Source organism: Rhinoderma darwinii, chromosome 9 (genome assembly GCF_050947455.1).
Source record: "Rhinoderma darwinii isolate aRhiDar2 chromosome 9, aRhiDar2.hap1, whole genome shotgun sequence".
Taxonomy (NCBI): domain Eukaryota; kingdom Metazoa; phylum Chordata; class Amphibia; order Anura; family Rhinodermatidae; genus Rhinoderma; species Rhinoderma darwinii.
The window spans coordinates 91,817,796-91,845,278 of NC_134695.1; the positions used below are offsets into that span (position 1 = coordinate 91,817,796).

The 27,483-nt window shown below is 42.0% G+C and overlaps 1 protein-coding gene across 3 annotated transcripts; it reads right to left on the reverse strand.

Moving 5' to 3' along the window:
• On the reverse strand, window positions 1-27,483 carry LOC142660498 (17-beta-hydroxysteroid dehydrogenase type 2-like). Of its 3 annotated transcripts, none has more exons than XM_075837114.1 (5): window positions 27,207-27,483; window positions 14,882-15,094; window positions 11,362-11,547; window positions 2,868-3,005; window positions 1-2,197 (listed from the first exon to the last, which is right to left on the reverse strand). In XM_075837114.1, the coding sequence occupies exons 1-5, from the start codon at window positions 27,481-27,483 to the stop codon at window positions 1,833-1,835; spliced, it is 1,179 nt and encodes a 392-aa protein (XP_075693229.1). In that variant the 3' UTR covers window positions 1-1,832. The 3 variants fall into 3 exon arrangements, with proteins under 3 accessions (XP_075693229.1, XP_075693230.1, XP_075693231.1); XM_075837115.1 differs by lacking the exon at window positions 27,207-27,483 and adding an exon at window positions 17,531-17,765 and having other exon boundaries at window positions 2-2,197; XM_075837116.1 differs by lacking the exon at window positions 27,207-27,483 and adding an exon at window positions 17,531-17,622 and having other exon boundaries at window positions 2-2,197; window positions 14,882-15,435.

Here is a 27,483-nt window from a genome sequence, read left to right on the forward strand (position 1 = left end):
CATGGCTGTTTTTCACTGTCGTGTGAATGTAGCCTTATTCTGATCTAAAAACGGATCAGAGTAACCGATTATACAACGCAAGTGTGAATTTAGCCTTAGCTGACAGAGGATTGTAGAGTTGATACAATTGTAGCAGACTTTAAGAGGTGAGAAGTATTAGGTCTGTATGAGTTTTTAGAATGTAGATGGAAACAAGTACAGTAAAATTCCTTTAATCCGGCAACAATAGGTGTTGGATAATTTAATATTTTGCATCATTGTACAGCTACAGATTCGTATAAAAAAAAAAACACTCACCTGCAACATAAAATGTTATCACAACCTGCTGACGTAACTTTGCATTTTAATCAGATTATCCCGGTTTAATGTTGAGTTTCAGGTGAAATTCCGCATTATATTACAGTTCTTGAAACAAGTGCCAGATGATCAGACTTTTTGGATTGTTGAATTCTGGATTAAAGGATTTTTGTAGTTCTTTATAATCATATCTGTACAATAGTCTAGAAGTGTCACACGGCAGTGAAAAACATCCGTCACACAGCCGTTTTCAGAGAAAATAAGTTGTTTAACAGCCTATGAATATCAGCTGTCAAAAAATTGGACATCCTATTTTTGGCCGTTTTCACGGCCCGACTGCTCCCATAGAACCCAATGGATCAGTTTTTTTAACGTTCGTTTTCAGGAATAAGTCCTTGTAACTCCTGGTAAAAACTGATGCTGGCCTAGGACTCCCCGTACACAGCGCTACTTTGAGCGCCTAGCCCGGGGAAGCCCTTGACATTACTGTCCATATATGAACATTGATGTCGGGCTTTCATCTATGGAGTCCCCAACCGGAGCATCGCACGATCTCTGTCCGGGGACTTCTGTCTTGGGAAAGCCCTTGACGTCACTGTCCATGTTTTTTTTTTTTTTAACGGCCATGGAAATCGGATGACAAACGGACAGACTGTAAATGGATGAAAACTTGGAGGCAGAGTGATGCAAAATGGCCATGAAAAACCATTGATCCGTTTTTAATGGCCATTTTTTTTCACTGTCGTGTGAATGTAGCCTCAGTGATTGAAAACGTTACAGGTTTGGTCTACATTGGGTTTCCTTAGTTTTTAAAATATGCAATTTTTTTCTTCTATTCTATGTTGTAAACTCCAGTGGTGGGAAATATTGCCCCCTCGGTCAAATAAAAAAAAATGCAAGGGATAAATGCTACTTAAATGCATTGTGTTACGTATCATGACTACAGCTGATGGTAGGGGGCCTAGGACTATTATGGCCCAGGACTGCTCTCAGTCCACCCCTGTGTGCATGGGTCTTATCTAGTTACATCATTTATGGTATCTTGACAATGGCAAGAATTAAAAACTTGTAACATTTAATTAAGTTTTTTGTTTACTCGTCCTGTTTTAGGTTATTTTTGTAATGTGATCTGTAAAAACATCCCTAGAGAATGCACCACCCACGGTAAGTAGTTCCTTCCATATTGGCTAACATTATCTGGGCTGTAAAAGAAAAAAAAATGTCAAAAAGTTTTCTCCTTAGTCCCATAATGGTTTGGCCGGTTTTTAAATAATAGATTGACTATATAAACATAAGTACGGTGCATATATTCAGGCACAGCAATCTGTCCAATCCCGGCCCTTGCATTGATCACATGGGACGTTATCTAGTACGAGTTTATAAACAGTCCATGGAAATGTACATTGGCATAGACGATTGATATTGACCATAGTACGGCATTGGCCGGCTTCCGTAGCGTCATCAGGAGTGTGTCATGTCTTGTATTAAGGCTGATAGAGGTTTCCATGTGTTTCCACAATTCTGTCCCGGAAGCTTTAGTCCATTTTATTATTAGCCTTGGATAGCCGCAGGGATCTTGGTAGGATATTCCGGTGGATTTGGAAAGTTTGTTTTGCAAAGTTATCATAAACCCAGAGAGGGAAATAGCGGAATAAACAAGGGATGAGATAAGCACACCGGCCCGGCGTGTAGGAGAAGTAGGGATCTCGAGCCAGAAGAGCGTGGCAAACATCCTCCAGGACAGGGGTCAGGTCTGAGGAGGTCACTGTAGACATTGTATGATGAAGGCCCTTCAAACTGGCCAGATATTCCTCTCCGTAATCTTCTTTCACGTCTGGCATGATGTTATCTAGAATGTTCTGGTCTTGACTTGACCAGTGTTCTTGAGAACCAAAAATATCTGTAAGAAGAAGACACGTCTTGTTTAAGGAGCCGGTATAATTTTTTTTAGTAGCCTGCCCTATAAATTCAAGCAGCAGTGGTGTACATGGAAGAAGGAGACCGCCATTATGGTTCCAGGTTTCTCAACGCAAGAAAGAAGTGTCTGGAGTCTGGTTACCCCTTAAAACTTATTCAAGACCCTTGGGCCAACCCCCCATCATTGGCTGACAATGCAGTTCCTTGGAAGATAAAAGACCTGCACAAATTCTTGCTACCCAAAAGTAATGGGACCAACTAGCACTGGGCCCCCTCTTAAATGACCCCCATAGCAGCCGCGTGGCCGGACCAAGCAACTTTTCATGTTAATCTGCTCCAGATGGTATAAAGAATCTAAACATGCAGTGATTGTATCCTGAGGAGTCTGCCTCAATGTTATGTCTGTAGGGGCAGCCAGCGCCTTACCCAAAATATAGCAGCCTGATTGGATCATGTCTGACTGATATTATTTACCATAAGATAAGCAGCGACACTTGTGTGGCAGCCACTCATCTCCATATATCACATGCATCAAACAGTGGTCACCCAGAGAGGAAGACGAGTAGTTGCTGAGCAACCTAAAGGAACACACCCTGCTGAGTACACTACAGGGGGCAGCAGAGGCATGGGCATACATTCACATAGATACCTACTTGTTTTGAAACCGCTCGGGTGGATGGCGGCCACTTTCACACCCCACTTGAAGAGATCTTGGCGCATCACTGCAGAAAACATGGACAGAGCCGCCTTAGACGCCGCGTAAGCGGCAAACCCAGGAATAGGCGCGTGTCCTGAAGAAGAAGTAAAGACACTGAAGAGAATGCAGCCGACTACGACACACCAGCGAGACCCCGATACATCCTGAGAATTCTCCAGTGGTCGGGTCATGTTGGGAGTTATGTTCTATGTATAAAGTGTAATAGAATTGTATTATGGTCAGGTCATGTTGGGGGTTGTAGTGTTCTGGGTGTAGAGTATTATAGAATTGTATTACGGTCATGTTTAGTGGTCGGGTCATGTTGGGGGTTGTAGTGTTATCGTATAAAGTATAATATAATTGTATTATAGTCATGTTGTAGTGTTGTGTATAATAAAATTGTATTGTGGTCAGGTTCAGGTTGGGGGTTGTAGTGTCTGGGTATAGAGTATACTAGAATTGTATTATGGTCATGTTGGGGGTTCTAGTGTCTGGGTATAGATTATTTTAGGAATGTATTATGTCATGATGGGGGTTGTAGTGTTCTATGTATAGAAGTTGTAGTCACGTTGTGTAATGTTAACCGTAAACATATGAATTGGGATCTAAATCCGATCTCTTTACAACAAACTGTTCCAGGAGACCTGCAGAACATCGACACAGCGGCAGCGCGGGGCAATGAGTTCTACAGATGTTTGGGGAATTCACATCTAATAACTGAACACGTAGAGACTGTCCAAACCAATGCAATGATCAAACCTTGTTCAGCACCCCCTCCCCCGCTCTCTACAGTCGTCTTGAACATATGCATGATGGTTTTCCATGACCCTGTATATAGTGCTGTATATAGTGCTGTATACACCACCGCCCAGCTCTGGTCTTGCTGGGGGACTCCGCCTGGCTAAATACTTTAAGGCTCTTTCTATTTTGCAAAGAAAACTTAATCCCAATTGAAATGAATAGTTTATTGGAGGTCACAGTGACCGCAGATGTCGTCGTCTCGCAGCATTGGTTGTGCGTGGAGTCAGAGGATATCACCACGTACAGTTCATTGTGCAGAAAAAGCTTTTCATCTGATAACAAGCCAGAACTTGCATGCCCGGTGTTACTCTAAGGTGAGACGTGATCAGTAACCTGCTCCGACACATCGTCTAATTCCACAAGATGAAGTCGTTCCGTGTTCATGAATCGAAACATGCTGCATCTTATAATACTGATTCAAGGAGTCTGCTGCAATGTCTACGGGGTCTGCCAGTGCCTTACCCAAAATAGAGCAGGATGGTTGGGTCATTCCTGACTGATATCATTTATATAAGATAAGCAGCGCCATATGTCTGGCAGCCCCTTATCTCCCCTGTCTCCATATATTACATGCATGTTTCCAATTGCTTACCATTCCTTTCAATAGGTATCCTTGAAGCGTTGCCAAATATATAGCATATCTACGGCCCGCTTTAGTCTCTCCTCCGCCTATATATAAAATTCCTTTACATGAGAAGAAACCTAAGAACTCTTGAAGGCGTCTGCTGCAACGCAACGTCTATGGGGGCATCCAGTGCCCAAAATAGTGCAGACTGATGGATCATTCCTGACTGATATTATTTCCCATAAGATAAGCAGCGCCACCTGTGTTTCGACCTCTTATCCCCATTCTTGGGCAGAGAGCGCACTCAACTGTTTCCAACACTACAATTCAAACTGAGTTTTGATCCATGACATCAGAACATCAATTATTGGACAGTAACATTTATATTACCTATTAGTTATGAAAGTGAATATGGTTGTCAAAGCCCCGCCCATTACTAGAGCATCACTAAGCAGCAATGTAACTGGTCACCAGTGAATCCTGTATGTATGGAAGTCAATTTGTAAAGACAACTCACCTCAACTGTTACCCCGTATCTCGTGGCGTCAGCGTCCTTGTCAAGGAGGGTGCCCGGAAGGACTTGGCAAACTCAAGTCATGGCGATATGGTACAGGTCAAAAGGTGAAATCCAGGACAACCTCATAAAAACCTGAATCTTTATTCCATTGAGTTTTTAAAGCTTAAATCGGTAATCCATGTAACGCTTATGTGTTTCGAGACGCTCGCTGTCAGTCATTGCTTGGCTACATGGGTGTAAGAACCCACCAATCCTGGTAATCGGACGTGGTCATGTGTCATTAATTACAAGATATAAAATACGGTACAGTGAAATTTGAAGTGAAGGAACAAAAATAAAGCAAAAACAATGGACTTCCGACCGAGCTTTTTGTACTCAATGAAATAAATATTAATCTTTTTATATGAGGTTGTGCTGGATTTCACCTTTTGTTCCGGACCATATTGAATTCTGTCTCTGACATCAGCCCGCCATTGCATTAAATCTTCCCCGTCCCACCACTGTCCTCCCCTAGTACTTTCCGATCCCTCCCTCTCTTACCTCCTAAGCTCCTCCCTCCTAAGCTCCTCCCATGAGGAGACATATATATGGTACAATAAGGAGCATAAGAGGACAGTGAACACTTACACAAAATACATTTTGAATGATTTATAATGTAAGGGCGTTAGAGTGGTTCCTTCTTTGCTATATAAAAAAAAAATATGTTTTCGAACTGTGGCTAGAGTTCCCTTAAGTTAAAGGGGCTGTCTGGTTCAGGAAAAATGGATATAGAGTTTTTGGACTTTCCAAAGGCATTTGACACTGTCCCTCATAGACGTCTAATGAGTAAATTAAGGACTATAGGTTTAGAAAGTATAATTTGTAATTGGATTGAGAATTGGTTCAAGGACCGTATCCAGAGTTGTGGTCAATGATTCCTTCTCTGAATGGTCCCCGGTAATAAGTGGTGTACCCCAGAGTTCAGTGCTGGGACCACTATTATTCAACTTATTTATTAATGATATAGAGGATGGGATTAATAGCACTATTTCTATTTTTGCAGATGACACCAAGCTATGTAATATAGTTCAGTCTATGGAAGATGTTCGTGAATTGCAAGCAGATTTAAACAAACTAAGTGTTTGGGCGTCCACTTGGCAGATGAAGTTTAATGTAGATAAATGTAAAGTTATGCATCTGGGTACCAACAACCTGCATGCATCATATGTCCTAGGGGGAGCTACACTGGCGGATTCACTTGTTGAGAAGGATCTGGGTGTACTTGTAAATCATAAACTAAATAACAGCATGCAGTGTCAATCAGCTGCTACAAAGGCCAGCAGGATATTGTCGTGTATTAACAGAGGCATGGACTCGCGGGACAGGGATGTAATATTACCACTTTACAAAGCATTAGTGAGGCCTCATCTAGAATATGCAGTTCAGTTCTGGGCTCCAGTTCATAGAAAGGAGGAAAAAATACAAAGAAGAGCAACGAAGCTAATAAGGGGCATGGAGAATCTAAGTTATGAGGAAAGATTAAAAGAACTAAACCTATTTAGCCTTGAAAAAAGACGACTAAGGGGGGACATGATTAACTTATATAAATATATGAATGGTCCATACAAAAAATATGGTGAAATCCTGTTCCATGTAAAACCCCCTCAAAAAACAAGGGGGCGCTCCCTCTGTCTGGAGAAAAAAAGGTTCAAGCTTCAGGGGCGACAAGGCTTCTTTACTGTGAAAACGATGAATCTATGGAATAGCCTACCGCAGGAGCCGTCGCAGCAGGGACAGGAGATGGCTTTAAAAAAGAGTTAGATAATTTCCTAGAACAAAAAAATATTAGCTCCTATGAGTAGAAATTTTTTCCCTTTCCCTTCCCTTGGTTGAACTTGATGGACATGTGTCTTTTTTCAACCGTACTAACTATGTAATATAAAAACTCTTGTAGGACCCTCCATCAATTAGTCAGAGCAGAGAGCAACTACAAAGAGCATTTCTGTCCCTGGAGGACCTGGCGTGTCCATACATTACACAGACACCCTATTGGATCCAATGTAATATCTAATTGTGCTTGTGGTGGCGCTGCAGGGGAATTAAACAGTTGCTGCTACTAGCTTCCCCTTTATATCACAGCTGATCACTAGGGGACCCAGCAGCAGGAAACCCTGTAAATATATATAAAAAAATTCTATAAAACCAGCCCCGAGATCCTTCTAACAAAAAGAGCTTGTCCTCCGCAGACTTCCCCCTCATAGTATTAAATGATGATCTAGAAAATAGCAATGGGGAACCGAGACCATCACATTAAAGTTTCAGGAGTTCAGCGCCAATATGAGGAATCGTGCTGCCGCCTGCCCAGTGCCCGGATTTGTCCCTCCTCATGTAAACGAGAGATTATGTATGTGCAATTACAATCACAAACTAATTAAATAATCAAAGAGCCAATTACGGAGCTGTGACAAGCCGGTTCCGACAAACTAACGAGCTCATTAATTAATAGCCAGAATCGGAGACATGGCTTTAGAGATTTGATTGATTCTCCCGCTAATATTTTTGTACGTAACTGACAGTATGATTGTACGTCTGCAGTGTAGGGTCTAGACCAGGGCCGCAGGTGCACGGGGCACCATACTATGGCTGCTGCCTATCACTTCCCTCCCTCGCCATCCCAATTAATACCGCCAGGAATTCCTCTCAAGTGCTCAGTTATGCTACACACATCCTACACATGGGTAAAGTGCACAGGCAGATGTTTCAAAGGTCCTTTAACACAAGCCGATATGGCACAGAAAAACGAGCGCCGATCGACGAGATAGATCGTCGATCGGCGCTTGTTTGCTCCTTTCACAAGAAGCAATGATTGGTTATGTATGGGGACGAGCGATCATTACATTGGAATGTTCATCCCCAAAACTTGTTATCCTGTTGGTTGGACATGATGGCCTGTTTATGCAGCCAGTAAAATGGTCGCTAGTCGGCAGCTCATCTCCCTGTGTAAAAGAGCCGATTAACGTGCGTTTGCTCAGTCAGCGGCTGATCGTTACCCTGTTTGACCGGAACGAGCGTTCGTATGAACACTCATTTGCCTAATTATTGGCCTGTGCAAAAGGTCCTTAAAGTAGTTGTCTAGACCTAAGAAATTGACGGCCTATCCTCAGGATATGCTATCAATATCTGATTGGTCGGGGGCCCAACTCCAGACACCCCCGCCGATCAGCTGTTTTGAAGGGGCTGCAGTGCTCGTATGAGCGCTGCTTCCCCTGGATTTCCTTTACTGCTCACCGTGAATCGCTGACACTCTTGTAGCAGCAGTTTCCAGTATTATTTCCTTCTCGCATTAAAGTGAATTGGAAAAGGCTGTAATACTGTGAACCGCTGCTAAAAGTGTGAGCAGTAAAGGAAATGAAGGGGATGCAGTGCTCGTAAGAGCGCCACGGCCCCTTCAAAACAGCCGATAGTGAGTGGGACCCCGACCAAGGATTGGCTATAAATTTTTTAGGACTAGACAACCCCTTTTAAGTCAGTGCATGTGTCAAGACAGATATAGATATGAAATAGGTAGTATTATAAGAGTGAGAAAAACTGTTACCCTTCGGTACCTCGCAATATGATCGCAGGGCGCCGTGGGGTTGATATGGCAGCCGGAGGGACCTAAGAAGGGCCCCCAGGCCTGCCATAGCTGTAAGCCTATTAGGGCATGCCCACACGTGGCGGATTTCCTCCGCAACTGTCCGCATCAATGCTGCGCAGAATCTGCGTTGCAGATTCTGCGGCGGATCTGCCCAAAATGTGCAGTAAATTGATGCGGACTAGCTGCTGCGGACTACGGTAAAAGTGCTTCCCTTCTCTTTATCAGTGCAGGATAGAGAGAAGGGACAGCACTTTCCCTTGTGAAAGTAAACGAATTTCATACTTACCGGCCGTTGTCTTGGTGACGCGTCCCTCTTTCGGCATCCAGCCCGACCTCCCTGGATGACGCGGCAGTCCATGTGACCGCTGCAGCCTGTTATTGGCCTTTGATTGGCTGCAGCCGTCACTTAGACTGAAACGTCATCCTGGGAAGCCGGACTGTAGACAGACGCAGGGAGTTCTCGGTAAGTATGAACTTCTATTTTTTTGACAGGTTGCTGTATATTGGGATCGGTAGTCACTGTCCAGGGTGCAGAAACAGTTACTGCCGATCGCTTAACTCTTTCAGCATCCTGGACAGTGACTATTTACTGACGTCTCCTAGCAACGCTCCCGTAATTACGGGAGCCCCATTGACTTCCTCAGTCTGGCTGTAGACCTAGAAATACATAGGTCCAGCCAGAATGAAGAAATGTCATGTCAAAAAAGCAAGACGCATCCGCAGCACACATAACATGTGCATGACAGCTGCGGACTTCATTGCGGAATTTAGAATCTCCATTGAAGTCAATGGAGAAATTCCGCCATGAGTCCGCAACCAGTCCGCCACAACTCCGCAACAGCCATTGCATGCTGCGGACACCAAATTCCGCTCCGCAGCCTATGCTCCGCAGCGGAATTTTCCGCATCGTCTAAACGAACCCTACTGAATAGAAGTGGAAGTCAATGGAGAAACGGCTCCGCTGCGGACACTCCGCAGCGGAATTCAAGAGCAATTCCGCCACGTGTGGCTTTGCCCTTAGACCGTGATAAAGGCAAAGACCAATAGATCGCCGATCGGTTTGTACTGACAAATAATAACGTTTCGGTATCCGGAGTATACCAGAACATTATAGAAGCGATCAAGTGATCGCATTCTGAAGTCCCCTAGCGGGACAAAAAAAAGAGATGAAATGAAATGTAATAAAGTTAATGATTTGCCCCACAAAAAAACAAGCCCACGTATGACTAAGGCTATATTCACACGAGCATGACAGATTTATGAACGTAAAAAACGTGCGTAAATCTGTGTGCGTTGTGTTTTGCATCAGTGTGCTGTGCTCTTTCATGCACTTGCAAGCACTTTTTTTTTTTCAATGCAATTGATGCGTAAAACACGGACAGCACACGTGAAAAACAACACGTGTGAATAGCCCGATTTGAAATCAATGGGTCCGTGTGCGGTGCGTGGTTTCAACAGATAGCACACGGACGAGATTCACGCACATGTGAATGAACCCTAAATCAATGGGAAAATAAAAACTGTATGACTCGTGCTTTTATGGTGTAAAAGATCCTAAAACATAAACGATACATATTATCGACCCAAAGATAACATGTTATTTATACCACACAGGGAGCGCCGCAACGTTTATAACGCAAAATAACAGTGTTGATATTGCTGTTTGTTTTTTTTTTATCCCTCCCACAAAGAGTTAGGGCCTGTTCACATCACCGTTCGCTTTCCGTTCCGGGGTTCCGTCGGAGGTTTCCGTTGGGTGAACCCCGCAACGGAAAGTGAAACTACAGCTTCCGTTTCAGTCACCATTGATATCAATGGTAACGGAAACATCGCTAACAGTCTTCGTTCACATCTGCGTCAGGGTTCCGTTCTGAGCATCCCGTCAGAACGGAACCCTGACCATTGATTTCAAAGGTGACGGATCCAGTGCAAATGGTTTCTGTTGGTCCTAGCTGTGCAAGGGTTCCGTTGTTTTGACGGGATGACCGGATACGTCTCCATTGAAATCAATGGTGATGCAAACGGAAACCTATGGTTTCCGTTTGTTTCAGTCAAGGTTCCGACCTGACGGGAAGCTCAGACGGAACGCCAGAACGGAGCCCTGATGCAGATGTGAACGAAGCCTAAGGCAGTAAGTTATATGTACCCCATAATAGTGCCATGGAAAACTACTACTTATAACACAATAAAACAAGCAATAGCATATACACGGATGCTGAGATCCACGGATGCTGGGGGTTATTTACAGGGTTGAGGGGCTAATATACAGGAATGATGGGGGTCCCTGTATATAACCTGCATCATATATATATATATATATATATATATATATATATATATATATATATATATATATATATACACACACACACACACACACACACACACACACTTCAGCCCTGTATATAACCTCCATCATCCTTGTATACAGGGTTGGTGGGGGTTTTATATAAGAAGGGATGAAGGGGTAATATACACAGATGATGGAGGTTACCAGCCATCATCCGTGTATATACTATTGTGGTGGGCACTGTCAGTTCACTGTCGCACGCGGGGATTGGGGCTAAACAAGGTAAATGGGGCGGGTATTGAGGCAAAAATAAAGAGTAAATAGGGCGGGTATTGAGGACACTGTGGACCAATCGGATGCCTGAAACACATGTATATGGCAGAACTCCAGCGCAATCTGAGAATATGTTGCTGGCTTCCAATAAACCAGGGGGAAACGTAGTATTACATGTTGCCATTGAACTGACCCAGTCACCCAGAGTCGGAGTCCTGCTTGTTTGCTGTATTTGTCCCGACTAACATGGATATTATTTAAAAACAAATATAGTAAAAAAAAATAAAAAAAATACTCACAGCAGTGTGAACAGTCCTTACCTCTTCAACACAGGGGAACGTGGGAGAAAAAAAGTGTGAAATGTCTCATTATTCAATTACCCACTTACCCGCCATACTGGATATGGTCACGAGTCTTCCCTTGGCTTTCCTTAGTAAGGGCATAAACACCTTAGTGACTTGAACAACTCCAATGAAATTCACGTCCATACATTGCTGGTAGATGCTTATAGGCAACAATTCTCCATCTGCCACGTAGCCAAGAACCCCGGCGTTGTGCACCATACCCCAAAGACCTAGACCAACGGACACAAAAAGGAACGTGATCATAATACTCATGTTAAGGAGGTATCTCAGATCTATACGGTCATCATATGCACCAATGTGCCACAAAGGTGGCACCATCTACAGCTATGGTCAATGTCCAAACTTCTCCAGAACATTTGGTTTCCATAAATGATGGATGCAACGTAGGGAAGGATTAAGAGTAAAGTAAGTGGCCGGAGCTGCCTTCTGGTCACATTTTCGGGCATGACCAATAAAGACCTTATTTTATAGGGATAACTGATCACCAGAATTCTGTGCTTCTTTGTCCAGGCCAGCCCGGGATGACGTTTCATCCCATGTGACCGCTGCAGCCAATGGCTACGTAAGTATCAAACTTCTTACGTCCAGTTTTTCATAGCAGACATTGCGGCCAAAGAACCGCAACACAATTTGGTGCAGTTTTTTGGCCAGAATTCCCTGCAGCCGCCAGGGCGGATACGGGATATACTTTTACGCAGCGTATCTGCCCTGTGTGAACATAGCCTAATGGTACTGATATCACAACCCGGAGACACCATAAAGGAGAACTCTAGTGAAAATGATAAATGGTCTATCTAAATATCTGCACATTATGTGTTCCAGCATTTACTATTACAGTAGGTAGTGATGACCCACGCCGGCACAGATGTCCAACCAACCTCTGTTTTTCCAGATTTCCTTTAGAAAGTCGCACAATCATGTGACACCTAAGCGCCATTCAAGGCAAACTCAATGGTTGTTGCAAATGATGCATCATCTTCATACATTTATCATGAGTTTATGTCAGAAAGCAACAACACAAAGTAAAGAAAATCCATTGACTACAGTAATAAACCACTCAGGGCTTTGTAAATATGTTCTGATCTTTTCTTATTCCCATTAAAATAAACGACTAGGACCGAGGTCCAGGAAATTCTGGCATTAGTATTCACTGCGTGACCCGCTGGTCTCTATAGACCGTGGAATACTGTGTGATGTTTCTGGCTAGGCTTTGGTCTCCTAGGGTTGGCACTGCTTAATTCAATGGAAGGTTTTCAACATTGAAATATATTCACAGTCAGGATAGAGTCCGTCCATTGTGCGGTTGTATAAAGAGTATATTTGCATTCAGGGACAACGTATGCACAACCTTTATCTCACAAGGTACATATCTCCATATAATTCCTGCATTATAGGCTCTACTTAGAAGATATCTGCTGCCATAGTCTGCTGTGGATAGACCAACGCGCCCCAAAGAGTCAAACGCTGCCCTCGGGGCTCTCTACATGTGGCTTTTTAGCCTTCGGCAGTGGCAGGGAACATCCAAGGCAACTGGTCTCCTAGAGATAAGACATGGACTCTCTCGATGAACTGGTATTGCTGGGGTAATCACGAGGGTCACTGCACAGATCATTGTACCCATTGAACCCAATTGGTCTCCATTGATTTGATTGGGTTATGAAGAAATATTTAAAGCCTATGTAAACCATTGAAGTCATGAACTTCAATGTGATCGATCACAGGTGGCTCCTGTGTGTCAGAGACACTAAGGACCGGCTGTCACCGAAGCCGTCAGTTCCGCTGACCTGACTGATTAAAAAAAAAAGTCTTCAAAAGGTTTATATAGCCTTTAAACTTGCCGAGTAAAAAAAAAACAAAAAACGTCGGCCGAACCTGCCAATATCGATGTGATCAGCCAGTGATCTTGTGTATGGGGGGGGGGGGGCCTGCCGACTGTTCCCGAAACTCCAGATGTCGAGGGAAAGTGGGATAGAGCATGCTGGATTTCAAAAAGCCTGATCCTATGTTCCCACTGGGGATACGCTGCTGCCAGCAGCATCTGGGAGCTGCTTAATCCCCTCTCCGTATTGAAATAAACATGCGCGCTTGGCCAAACATGCATTTATAAAGAGGACCGGTCACTAGGTCATATAAGCTGAACAGGTTAGCTGACCTGAATAGCGCTGTCTCCCTGATTCCAGCGCTGTTTTTCTTTTTTCTGGACCGCCCCCCATTCCAGAGATATGGCCCAGTGTTATGTTGGCTCCCTATATGCTAATTTGCTGTAGCTAGCCAATGGGGTGGAGTTAGCTTCACTGACTCTGATGCTGGCCAATCAGTGCGAGGCAGCTTGAGGGAGCCAACACAGCAATGGGCCATATCTCTGAAATGGGGGAGGGGGGGGGGGGGTCGAGGAAAAAAAGAATACACCGCTGGAATCCGGGAGACAGCGCTATTCAGGTCAGCTAACCCGGTCAACTTATATGGCCCAGTGACAGGTCCCCCTTAAGGTGGAGTTGGCAGAAATAGATGTTGGCAATCAGATATGTCATGTGTTTGGCTGGCTTCACATTCTACTCAAGCTAATATAAGGGAAGGAATCAAGAGGTATTGGTATTCGTCCTGGCGATAACATTGCTATGATCATGGCATGGTGAGTTGGTCTTCTATAAACCTATTGTATTTTAATGTTGGCCTTTTAGATGGATTGGGTGCCAGGTCATAGCTGATGCCTGTTGATGTCTCATTAGAAAGAGAATGTGATGAATCACTCTCTAATATCCAGTGTAAATAGGTCCACATTACAACACATTGTTTTCCAGATTTTGTCCATCATGATCTATAGAGTTGTTTGTATCCATGAATGATGACATCACCACAGAAGCTGTCAAGTTGGCACCAGTTATATCTTTGTGGTTTGATGTCACAACCAATACTATACACCATGATATATAAACTTACATTGAAAATTACAGGAAAGGACTGGATTATAAAAACATGGTCATATTATGACCTCATTAACACATAGAAATTACCTAAACCACACAGTCTGAGGGATTATACATCCAGATCCCATCAAATATGGCCAACTCCTTGAGAAACCAACATGAATAACTAGGTCATAGCCCAGGATCTAAGATATGCCATTGTTATAATTATGGTGCCAAGTTTTACACTGGACAATTATCGGACAAACGATCGTTCATATAAACAGTAAATATAAATAATGTTCATATAAAAATGATCGTTCATCATGTAAACAGGGCAGCGATCAGATGAACGTGCAAGCACTCGATCATCTGCTGATCGGATCGTTTCAAAAAAAGTGAAATATTATCGTTGACGGCAGCACATCTCTGTGTAAACAGGGGGACGCGCTGCCGACAGGATGATAATGTATGGGGACGAGCGATCGGAATAACGACCGCTCATCCCCATCCATAGCTCTGTGCGACAGGAGCAAACGAGCGCCGATCAACGTCTCGTTGATCGGCGCTCGCTGCACCGGCCAAAATCGGCCGGTGTAATAGGGGCTTGAGTCTTGGTATGTCTTGCGTTATGTACCTGCGTCTTGCACCTGACTTTTGACTTCATTGTAGGCAGTCTTTATCTGTCTGGGGTTTGTGACATCAAGTTGGATCAAAGAAAGCCTCGGAGAACAAACCCTCTGAAGTTCTTCGGCACCTTGCCCTTTCTTATCCAGAACACCAGCATAAACAAGAACACCCAGTCCATCCAAGTACTTAGCTAGCGCATGTCCAAGTCCTGAATCACACCCTAATAGAAGGAAAGAAAAATGAGAACATTTTGCATAACCCATCCAACACAAACGCCTCTCTCTCTCCACATCAGCCAGGAACAACGTTTGTTGACAAAACTCTACAGAAGCTTCAAGTGCCTGGAGACTTCCACATCAGTAACCTCATAGCCCCGGGCTTGGTAAATTGGAGGAGACATTGTTATTTTCCTTCAGTGCTAATCCTTTAATTTGACAAAATACCAAACACCTTCTGACAGCTTGCGGTTCAATTTCACATTCCGAAGAAGGGAATTGTATCTGCATGTCTGAAGACTGCACAGGAGGAAGTCGAGGAGAAACTTTAATCTGTCTTATCGATCTGTAGTTTTTAAATGAGAAAATTCCAAAGTCAATAGGTTACAATTAAAGTCATCTGTACAACACAAAGGAAACCATTCTAGTTGACTGAAGTCGAAGAACCAAATAAGTCCTCGGAGGAACTGAGAAGCCACAGCGAACAAAGGGTAGAATTTGCAAAAGATGTGAACCTGAATTTTTTGCTTATATATTGTACACAAAGCCATGATATACAATAGATGAACAGAAAAGCAAAAAGCATGGCCTGAGGAAGACGCTGGTATAGCGTTGAAACGCGTAGCCATTACTGTTTTATGATAAAAATATATTTCTTTATATCACTTCGTCTACCATCGCTGAATTCCACCAACAGCCACGCAGCAGCGCCTCACAGGATCCTCCCTTTTCCCACTGCCTCTCCACATGATATACAATAGAACTTTTGCCAATGGGTTAGGGTATTCTAAGAACCTGGTCCAGACGGGACATCTATCTAGCCATGCCTGGAGAACTTTTAAAAAAATGTTTGGGTTTACTAGACCTTTCTTAACAGCACGGAATATACAATTTTCTATACTATTGAATATACTAAACTTTATACATATAGTGCAGGCACAGAAGAGCGCTCCAGTGGACCTACTTTTTGGCCAGTGGTCAATTGTATACGGCAGCCCACAGGGTCCCTACTTTACATTTCCACACTACGGAGCCATAAGCTCTCGATGTGCCACCTTATCGGTGCCGCTGTATGGTAGATATTCTGCCCTTATAAGGAATGCTTTGTAACATGGCATCCAATAACACACGGAACGATTCTTTCCCTTTTATGGATCATAGATTTCTACGGGTGCCGTAATACAGAGCCATAATATGGCTGTGTGCTTGGGGCCTTATACTTACAGAAGAATGTGAACACATCCTTCATGACACAGAGGTTATCGATGAGCAAATGTGTTTATCTAATGTGATCTAAGATCCTCTTCCCCTGAAAAACTTTCCCCAACGTACTCTGGCAAATAGGGGTATTGTATATGAATCTATAAATCAAATGGACCACTGGTTGTAGGAGACCCTGCCCTACTCATTCAAGAGTCTGTTGTCTGCGATTTGAATAAAGGGTCTGCTTTGTTTCCAGAAACAGCACCACTGTTTGCCATTGGTTGTGTCTGGTATTGCAGTTCACCACCATTCAATGGAATGGGAATGAGTTGCAATACCAGACACAGCCTATGAACAAAGGTGGCGCTGTTTATACATATATATATATATATATATATTTTTTTTTTTACAGATTGGAGGATAGTAAGTTCATCAACACAGACTTCAAAAGGATTCTGAGCTGAAAATCCCTGGGTCAAGTCAATACACGTCCTGCTATTCTCGAACATCTGCCTTGATTATTTGTGTCAAGATGGAGAATTTGGATTTATTTACACTGAAATCTCACCGTCATAATTTAATATGAAAATGTACGACTAGACCTCAGGAAAGATAAAAGATATTTGGTCACATTACACGGCCGAGTCTTAAGCAACTTTGATTTCGTATAAGAACAAGACTAAGTTGTTACTTTGAAGCTCCACAAAACACATGTATCCCCTATCCACGACGCTGGAATAAGGAGAATGGGGGACCGAAATTCTCCCGAAGAGCTACATGAGAATGAAAAGCTAGTGCGCTTGCCTAACCAGCTCCATTCTCATGGAGCACTTTGGGGGAACCCATTCTCCTTATCGCTGGAGGACCCAGCAGTCGGACCCCCATCGATCACACATGTATCCCCTATCCTGTGCACAAGGGATACATGTGTTTTGTGGACAACCCCTTTAACAGTCAAGTATATTTCTGTATACCGAACAGATCGAGAAATAGATCATAGAAATGTTTTTAGATACTAATATGCAGTTTGGTTAATTTGGATTTTACCAGAGCACACAGCATATGGCAAGAGTATAACTAGTAAACTAGCAAAAAAGTAAACTTGGGAAGATGATGGGGCGCCATATATCTGGGTCAATGACCTAGGCTTGTCAAGCCAAGGGTGGGGTCTATGGTGGGAGCTCACTATGACTGACACCCAAAGCTCCCACATACCCCTGCCACTAAATGTTTCTTACACATAGCACGGATATCACGTTTTTGAGAAGTCTTAGACTGATGGGGCCCCGTTCTTGGTGGAGACATGGACGCTTATGTTGCATCACATGGATGTGACAAATACTTTTATGGCATGTCCTTCTCAAGCTGGTCATTCTAGGAAAGCTCGATGACAAACCCAAAGGGAGCTGGGATGAAGTCCATGTGGATTTACTCCCAGCTTTCCTGGGAATAGATACATAAGGAACAGTTGAATATAATTTTTTGAGGGGTTTTCCAGGACCTTATTGATCCTGAGATTTATAGGGGTCCTGTTCTTGTGACAGCACGGAAGTGATGTCACAAAGATGACACGTCGCATCTGCACAGTGGGTAAATAAGGACAAATTTCTATTGAACCATTACTTTTTTAGGCTGAGGAATTGCTCTTACATATTTTTATTTTAGCAAAGGTGATGATCATTTAGTTAGAATGACCTTTTCCAAGAATTTTTGGAATAAAACCGTTATTGGGCGTGAAACCTCACGACTTGTTCAATCTGCAAAGAGCAAATGGTTTGTAAATCTCTCTGTAGCCGTGGTCACTGGTGGTAAATAAAATAGGAATGATTTATGTAAAAGATTAATGGACCCAGTGACCAGACGGCTTTAAAGAAGTTCTCCATCAAATTAAACTATCACACAGGTCGCAAATGTCCAAGTTGTCCAGATGGGACTGTGTGTTATTTATGGTCCTACTATGTGTCTAACATATGGGATGAGATGAATTAAATCACATAGTCTAATACACCCAGAGGAGATAGACCTGCCTCTCATACAAGACTTTTAATTTCATTTAAATACCACCCTACCCCCAACCCAAGAGTTATCCACTTCTAACCGGATCTTAAAGTGGTTCTCCACCTAAATATTTTGTTTTAATAAAAATATGGTATAAATGGAAGTAAGAGATTGAGAAAAGGGTTGTTTCAGTATGGCCAAGCCTCCTTACCCCCTTTTCTGTCCTTAATCTAGTGGAAGCTTTGCTGAAGAACTAAGTAATCTCAGACAGACTGGTTGCTATGGACTTCCTGCTTGACAACAGCCTAAAAAAACCTGTGGTTGTTAATCAGTTGGTCAGCCATCCTCTATGTCAGGCTGCAGTATTAGGGTCAGTTCACACAGAGTTTTTTTGGTGGTATTTTTGACGCAGAAACCACAACAGGGTCCGCATCAAAAAAGGTCCCAAATCGACCACCATTGATTTCAATGGGAGACAGAGGCAGTTTTTTTCCCAATGCGGCTCTTGGCCACTCACGGTAAAAAAAAAGCGGAATATTTTTTTTTTCAAGCGGTTTCTGCTTCTGAACTCCCATTGAAATTAAAGAGAAACGCTAAAAAAAAAAAAACTCAGTGTGAACTAGGACTTAATCAGATTTTCTAAAAATACATTTACACAAAGATCCGTTTTCCCAATTAACGTAGTAAAATCTGTTTTTTGGCAGATGGGAGAAAGTCAGTCTGCCCTCCATAGAGGTTTTCACCCATCGTTCCTGGATCTGTGAATGGCAAATCTGCTTACACATTCACTGGAATCACCAAATTGGTTGGTCATTCTTTAAAATATTCCCCATTGTGTCAGGTTTAGGGATATAACAAAGTTCAAAAACTTTTTCCAAAAATGTAATAATTGGCAAATTTAGCGTAAGTTGAGCATTTTTGTTACAGTGACGTTCACCCGTGGCCGTTCATAGGCTCCTGACCTACAAACTTTTCCTTTCGTCGTAACTTTAGCCCCTATTTTTTTTCATATCAAAAACTGTAAACGTCTTTTTAAATAATAGATCTTTAAATGAGGACGGCCCGGGCTGCGGAGTAACGGTTATAGCAAAGGACTAACATATTCAAATAGCAAAGGACAATTTGATGTAATGGTTTAGCTGGTGGAACTTTCAAAAGTACATTAAAGAGAAATACAATTTCCTTTAGTTATGGCTTGTGGGAACATTGGTTTTTATAGACTGTGCCTTGGATTTATGGACAATCTCTGTATTTGGGAGTCATTGACGGCCCGTGGCAAGGAGAATAAGGTACGGCAGGATTGCTGAGGCATCTAAACAGGGTCTGTAGACACATATTTTGTGCTGCGCTCTCAGCAGGACACCACCTTTCCCCAACTGCAGCTATTTCTTTAACCCTTAAAGGGCACTACACCCAATATCTGTTTCTGAGGAAGCTTGGTGACAATCAATATTGGCACTACTTATGTTGAAATATGGGACTGAGGATTGTGTTACTAAAATGATTAGGTAGAGCTACATTCAAGTAGCTAGAGCCTGACGTTTACATGTTTATCTTGAAGCACTGAATTACCTGTGCCCATTTGATACAAAATGTCTCCCCCAAGCAGTCCCTCAAGACAATGAGAAAACATAATTCATAATCTATAACCATAGAAAGACAGTGCATTGTATAGCAGATAAAACTTCTTGTTACTATATCGGTGTATGACTATGGTGGTCACCCAGGCAGCATATCAAGTGGTTGCTAGGCAACCGGAAATCAAACACTTTACATATGCTAACAGGGAGCTGCCTAGAAGGAAAAAGCTAAATATAACTTTGGCAAATATCCACCAACAAATTAGGTACTGAGAATAAGTGTCTCCTGTACAAATAAGAAAGCACATCTCTTCCCCATCTTAATGCTGAGAACTGAATCAAGGCTTAGAGTAGACCGAGCTTTGACTTTTCTCGAGTATTTCTGTCTATCGCATGTTGTCCAAATATTTTAAGGCTGGGTTCACACGAGCATGTTCGGTCCGTAAAGGACGGAACGTATTTCGGCCGCAAGTCCCGGACCGAACACACTGCAGGGAGCCGGGCTCCTAGCATCATAGTTATGTACGACGCTAGGAGTCCCTGCCTTGCTGCGGGACAACTGTCCCGTACTGTAATCATGTTTTCAGTACGGGACAGTAGTTCCACAGAGAGGCAGGTACTCCTAGCATTGTACATAACTATGATGTTAGGAGCCCGGCTCCCTGCAGTGTGTTCGGTCCGGGACTTGCGGCCGAAATACGTTCCGTCCATTAGGGACGTAACATGCTCGTGTGAATCCAGCCTAACCGTGACACTAATAATAATGGACAGCCATGGATGAAGACACCTCACATCTTCCTCCTCTTCTGAACTATTCCCTGATCCAGGATTCATAACTTGATGATGTTGAGCGAATAAATTTGTATGTAGACAATGAGATGGAGACCTTGTTTTCACATAGTTTTCCACTTCTGAAAACTCTGACTATTCCCTACTTTCTGTGACGCTTTATGCATATGTAGCTGGTAGTCACCCAGACAGGAAGTAAATGGTTGCCAGGCAACCTGAATTTACACACTATAAAATACACTAAGGGAAACATCATGAAGACCCTACCAACAAAGTAGCAACTACAGAAACGTTTCTCCTGCCATCTCGGCACTATAAGTTGTCGGCTTCCTGAGCATCGGGAACATTACTTCATTAAATTTTCCACGTAGTTCCATGCTGGTGATACCTCACAAGATGATCCCAAGACCCTGCTGAGCCGGCACTACTCAGGGCAGTGTAGATGTACAATAACGTCCTATCTTGTGGTCAATGCCAAACTACTAGGGAAAACCGATGAAGCCTCTTTTGCTAAATATTACGAAGAAGAAAGGAGCACAAGGGTTAAATTCCGCACTACAAGTCGTCTGGCACCCGTGATATGAGCCATGTTCAGTTAAGCGGTGTAATTTAACGCCGACAGTCCAGTAATCCCTTCCACTGTTAATCAAATACCTCGAGATCAGCACACGTGGAACTTATAACGTGCAGACAGCTCCCCTGGCAATAGTTATTTATGAGGAGAAATGAAAATCATGGCTCTAGGTTCTGATTACTACAAATACCGTGATTACCCTTAAAAATGCAGAAAAAAAATTATTCTATGTAAATCACGTATATATGAAATATATTGACCGATTTTGAATTATCATCTTTAATATAATAGAACTATTGAAGACACTCCCGCCGGGTAAAGAATTATTCTATTCAGCCACATGTCTGTTTTTGGAGAAGCTGGGTGATAACTAATATGGCTGGTATTATAGGCCCAATAGGGGTTATCTGCAACCCTTCTAGACTTGGGAAGGCAACCTAGTCACAAATATTGGGTCACTGTGAGTGTAGGCCTTTATCCTCCACGACCCACTTTAATAACTAATACACTGGCCATACTGGAGTAGCCCAAGGGGCCATTCTGGGTTGACCAAAAAAGGGAATCCTCTAAGGTAAAGCCTAACCTCTAGGCAGTGTCACACTGGAGTTCCTTGGGCCCCCCAGAGGAGAGGATTCTGATAAGCCACCCTTCATCTATACAGATCATGTTCACATCCACTTTTAATTTCATCATAATCTTGTTATCATTGTACACACATGACATATCATCGATAAGATCGAAAAAGGTTATTTTTTAATCATCCCATAAGAAATGGGAAGTGATTGGCTCCATAGTGAGCTTCAAATGGTGTTGTCTTCTGCTGGTCCTTAGGGACCAATTATTGTATCAGACCCTGGGCCCAACGGAGGCTCCTCTGCTACTCTGGTGGGCAAGTCCAACCCTCATCAGTGGTTGCTGCTAACAAGCATCATAAAGTTTTTTTCCTCCCGCCCAATATGCCACTGGCAACACCTTACCCAAAGTTATTTTAAGCCTTTCTCCACAGGGACAGGAAGGAAGAAGGAACAAAGCGTTTTGGAAACAGAGTTTAATCTCTCAACAGGACAGATTAACCCTCTTCTCTGCCCTACGTCAGAATGTCCCAACTGATAAGAAGTTTTGACAACGTCCGTGACAATTCTTTATCATAGTTCTCCACCCTAATTTACTCAGCAAAATTCTATGCAAAACAGGTTCTTCTAAGATCTGTGACTTGGCATTAAATATACGCTGTGACATCAAGAAGCTCAGATGTCTCTGAGATGTCCTCCAGGTTCTAGACACCACGGATACGGTTACTTGTACTGATGTCACTAAAGAAGTGAAAAAGTCACATCTACGACAACTACCAATGAAACTGAAATATCTTAGTGTCCATACAGTTATTAGAAGTTTCTGCCTAAAGGTTTGGAAAGAAAAGGAGACCTCCTGGACTTTAAGTAGTGCAGGCAAGTCCCCAATACAGCAAAGAGTCTGTCCATTGGAGTGGTCAATCCCGGACCACTTTGATCCTGTTGGACAAATAACCTTCTTTCTGTACTGAATTCTGGCCTTCAAAAATCAGAGGACACTATGACTCAGCATTGAACATGATAATTACATATATTAACACATTTTTATCCTACGCCATTTTCTTTTTATGTTAATAATTTGAAATTTAGATAAAATTAACCAAGTTGTTATTCCATACCAAATGTCTTCTACATTTCACCTAAAAATATGAGCATGGAACGATATAACAGGTTATTCTGACCTGATTTACATCATCATCTTTATACAAAAGTGAAGTCTCAAATGACTTGTACTTGGGAAGAACACGTTGTATCTGCCATAAATCATGAATCTGCGAACAGCAGAGCCCAGGGATTCCACTAAATATAACTACTCTACCACTAGTATTACTATCACTACTACCACCAATACCATTACTACTACTCTACCACTAGTATTATTACCACTACTACCACCAATACCCTTACTACTACTCTACCACTAGTATTATTATCACTACTACCACCAGTACTATTACCACTACTACCACCAATACCCTTACTACTACTCTACCACTAGTATTTCTCTCACTACTACCACCAGTAGCATTACCACTACTCTACCATTAGTATTACTACCACTACTACCATCAATACCATTACCACTACTTCACCACTAGTATTACTATCACTACTACTCTACCACTAGTATTATTACCACTACTACCACCAATACCCTTACTACTACTCTACCACTAGTATTATTATCACTACTACCACCAGTACTATTACCACTACTACCACCAATACCCTTACTACTACTCTACCACTAGTATTTCTATCACTACTACCACCAGTAGTATTACCACTACTCTACCATTAGTATTACTACCACTACTACCATCAATACCATTACCACTACTTCACCACTAGTATTACTATCACTACTACTCTACCACTAGTATTACTACCAGCAATTCTATTACTACTCTACCACTAGTATTACTATCACTACTACCACCAATACCATTACTACCACCAATACGATTACTACTACTCTACAACTAGTACTACTATCACTACTACCACCAATACTATTACTACTACTCTGCCACTAGTATTACTATCACTACTACCACAAATACTATTACTACCACCAAAACTATTACGTTATCACTACTACCATGAATACCATTACTACTACTCTACCACTATTACCAATACTATTACCATCACGACTACCACCAATACTATTACTATTCTACCACTACTATTACTCTACCACTGCTAATACTACTTCCACCAATGCTATTACCACCTACCACTACTATTACCATCACTACTATTACCACCAAAACAATTACTACTACTCAACCGCTACTATTACTACTCTTCCACTACGCTACCATTACTATTATTACTACCGCCAATACGATCACTACTAGTCTACCACCAGTATTACTATCACGACTACCACCAATACTATTACTACTATACTACCACTACTATTATTAGTACCGCTAATACTATTACTACTACACTACCACCAATACTATTACTACTTCACTATACTCCACCACCACTTTTACTACTTCTCCATTACAATTACCAATATTACTACTACCATACCACTGAAACTATTACTACTACTCTACCACTACTCCTCTACCACCAATTACTTCACTATACTCCACCACCACTATTACTACTTCTCTACCATTACCAATATTACTACTACCCTACTACTACCGCTAAAACTATTACTCTACCACTACTAGTCTACAACAAGCACCACTATGAAAATCACGCGCGTTGCACGGACGTATATCATGTTCGTGTAAATAAGCCCTAATGCATATTTCAGTGTGGAAATTGAAATAACATTGAAATTTATATCACAAGTTCCGCTTCCTAAATCTGCAACATACAGAGTACGCAGCAGAAAGATATTCTACAGCAGACAAAAGTACGCCACGTATGAGTCGCAGATATCATATTTCCATAGGATAACAGAGTCATTTTCTGGAGCAGAAATATGCAGTGTTTACACCACGTGTGAATTCCCCCTTAAGGTGTTACATTCCTCTAAATCCAGCACTAACTGGACCCGCTGGCTGCCAGATTATCCGATTTTCTAAATTACTGAACAAAGAACTGAACTGTAGAAAAGAATATAACATTTGCTTGTAAGGTTAAGGATCCTTAAGGAAAAAGGTGCAAAATAAAATGCTAATATATTTATGTCACCGTCACTCTATTGGAAATGCAGCGTTGGACAATTGAGCGTTCGCTCTGTCCTGAATGTAAAGGGCGAGCACGCGCAGTAGACTCATCAGCGTCGTTTTCTGCATGATTCTCCGGGCATGTGCCGTATGATCTTCATCTTCTCACTGCTGTGCAGCTCAGCGCATCTAATCCGGAGGAATTCTTTCCAAAGTTTATTAAAGTTGAGGGAGTTTAGGAAAATAATTTCAAAGTAGGAAAACCCCTTTAATAAAATGTGAATTATATGCGAGTGTAGTTTCATCAGGTAATTCTTAGGTATACAATTCCCTAATAGTGTCGATTCATCAAAGGCAAATGTATTTATGAAAATCAGTAACCTACCAGTGTCAGTTCACCTAAGGGAATAGATTATATTATATACATATATACGCACACACACGAGCATATACATATACACACACACACACACACACACACAAGAGCATATACATATATACACACACACACGCATATACATATATACACACACACACACACACACACACACACGAGCATATACATATATACACACACATACAAGAGCATATACATATATACACACACACACGCATATACATATATACACACACACGCATATACATATATACACACACACACGCATATACATATATACACACACACGCATATACATATATACACACACACGCATATACATATACACACACACACACACGCATATACATATACACACACACACGCATATACATATATACACACACACACACGCATATACATATACACACACACACACGCATATACATATATACACACACACACACGCATATACATATATACACACACACACGCATATATATATATATATATATATATACACACACACACATATATATATATATACACACACACACACACACATATATATATATACACACACGCATATACATATACTCACACACACACGCATATACATATACTCACACACACACGCATATACATATACACCCACACACACGCATATACATATACATATATACACCCACACACACGCATATACATATATATACACACACGCATATACACACACACACACACACACACACACACACGCATATACATATATACACACACACACACGCATATACATATACACACACACACACGCATATACATATATATACACACACACGCATATACATATATACACACACACACGCATATACATATATACACACACACACGCATATATATATATATATACACACACATATATATATATATATACACACACACATATATATATATATATATATATATATACACACACACACACATATATATATATACACACACGCATATACATATACTCACACACACACGCATATACATATACACCCACACACACGCATATACATATACACACACACACGCATATACATACACACACCCATATACATATACACACACACACACGCATATACATATATACACACACACGCGCATATATATATATATATATACACACACACACACACACACACACACACACACACACACACACACATATATATATATATATATATATATATATGCGCAACTCCTTAAGGGGCTGGTCCATTTCAGAAAACCCATTTTTATACGACCTATTAGAGAATTCCGAGAAAATAGTCCTGTTCAGGATCCTCATTACTACAGATAAAGTCTCGGGAAGACCTAAACAGACAATCCATTAATTTGAATGTTCACTGCGTAATACTTAATTACGCCTGTGGTGGCGCTGCACAGAAATTGAAGACTTGCTGCCAGGTTTTCCCACAGATTACAGCTGATCGCTGGGGGGGGTCACAGGACACTTTGTGATCAACTTATTGTCAAGTGACCCTTCTAACTTGTAGAGATTGTCCAAAGCGGAGAACCCCTTTAATATTCCGTGTAGGTTCAACAAAGGGAAAAGCTATTCCTGGTGTTTCCTAATACATCAGTTTAGGTCCCATGTAGGAATATGATCTTAATGCAATTTCCTAATATATCAGTGTAGCTTCTTCAAAAGCAAATCGCTATTTATTTAGATCCCGAATAGAACACTGTATATCCTATAAAGCGATTTGATATTTATGTAATTCCCAAATACTTCAGTGCAAGTTCTCCAAAAGCGATTCCTGAATAAAGTATTGCTGCTGAACACAGAACAACACAGGTAGGAAGAACTTTTAGGACTGTATATTGGGGACCCTCTTACCTGTGATGAGCACCGTCTTGTCCTGGGTCGTCAGCATCCTTCGGACGGGTATGGAGACGTAATAAAGGGCACATGCCGCAATAAAGAGGGTGAGACCCAGGCGGCTGCAGAGAACGCAGCAGCAGATGATCTCCAGTAAGAGCAGGGACAGCAGAGCAGACACAGCAGCATTTTCTACCTTCACCTTATTCCTGATGAATTTGTGAATGACTAATCCAATGAAGACAGCGCTGAGTACGCCGTACGAGAGCGCAGACTCACACTGGACCATTTCCAT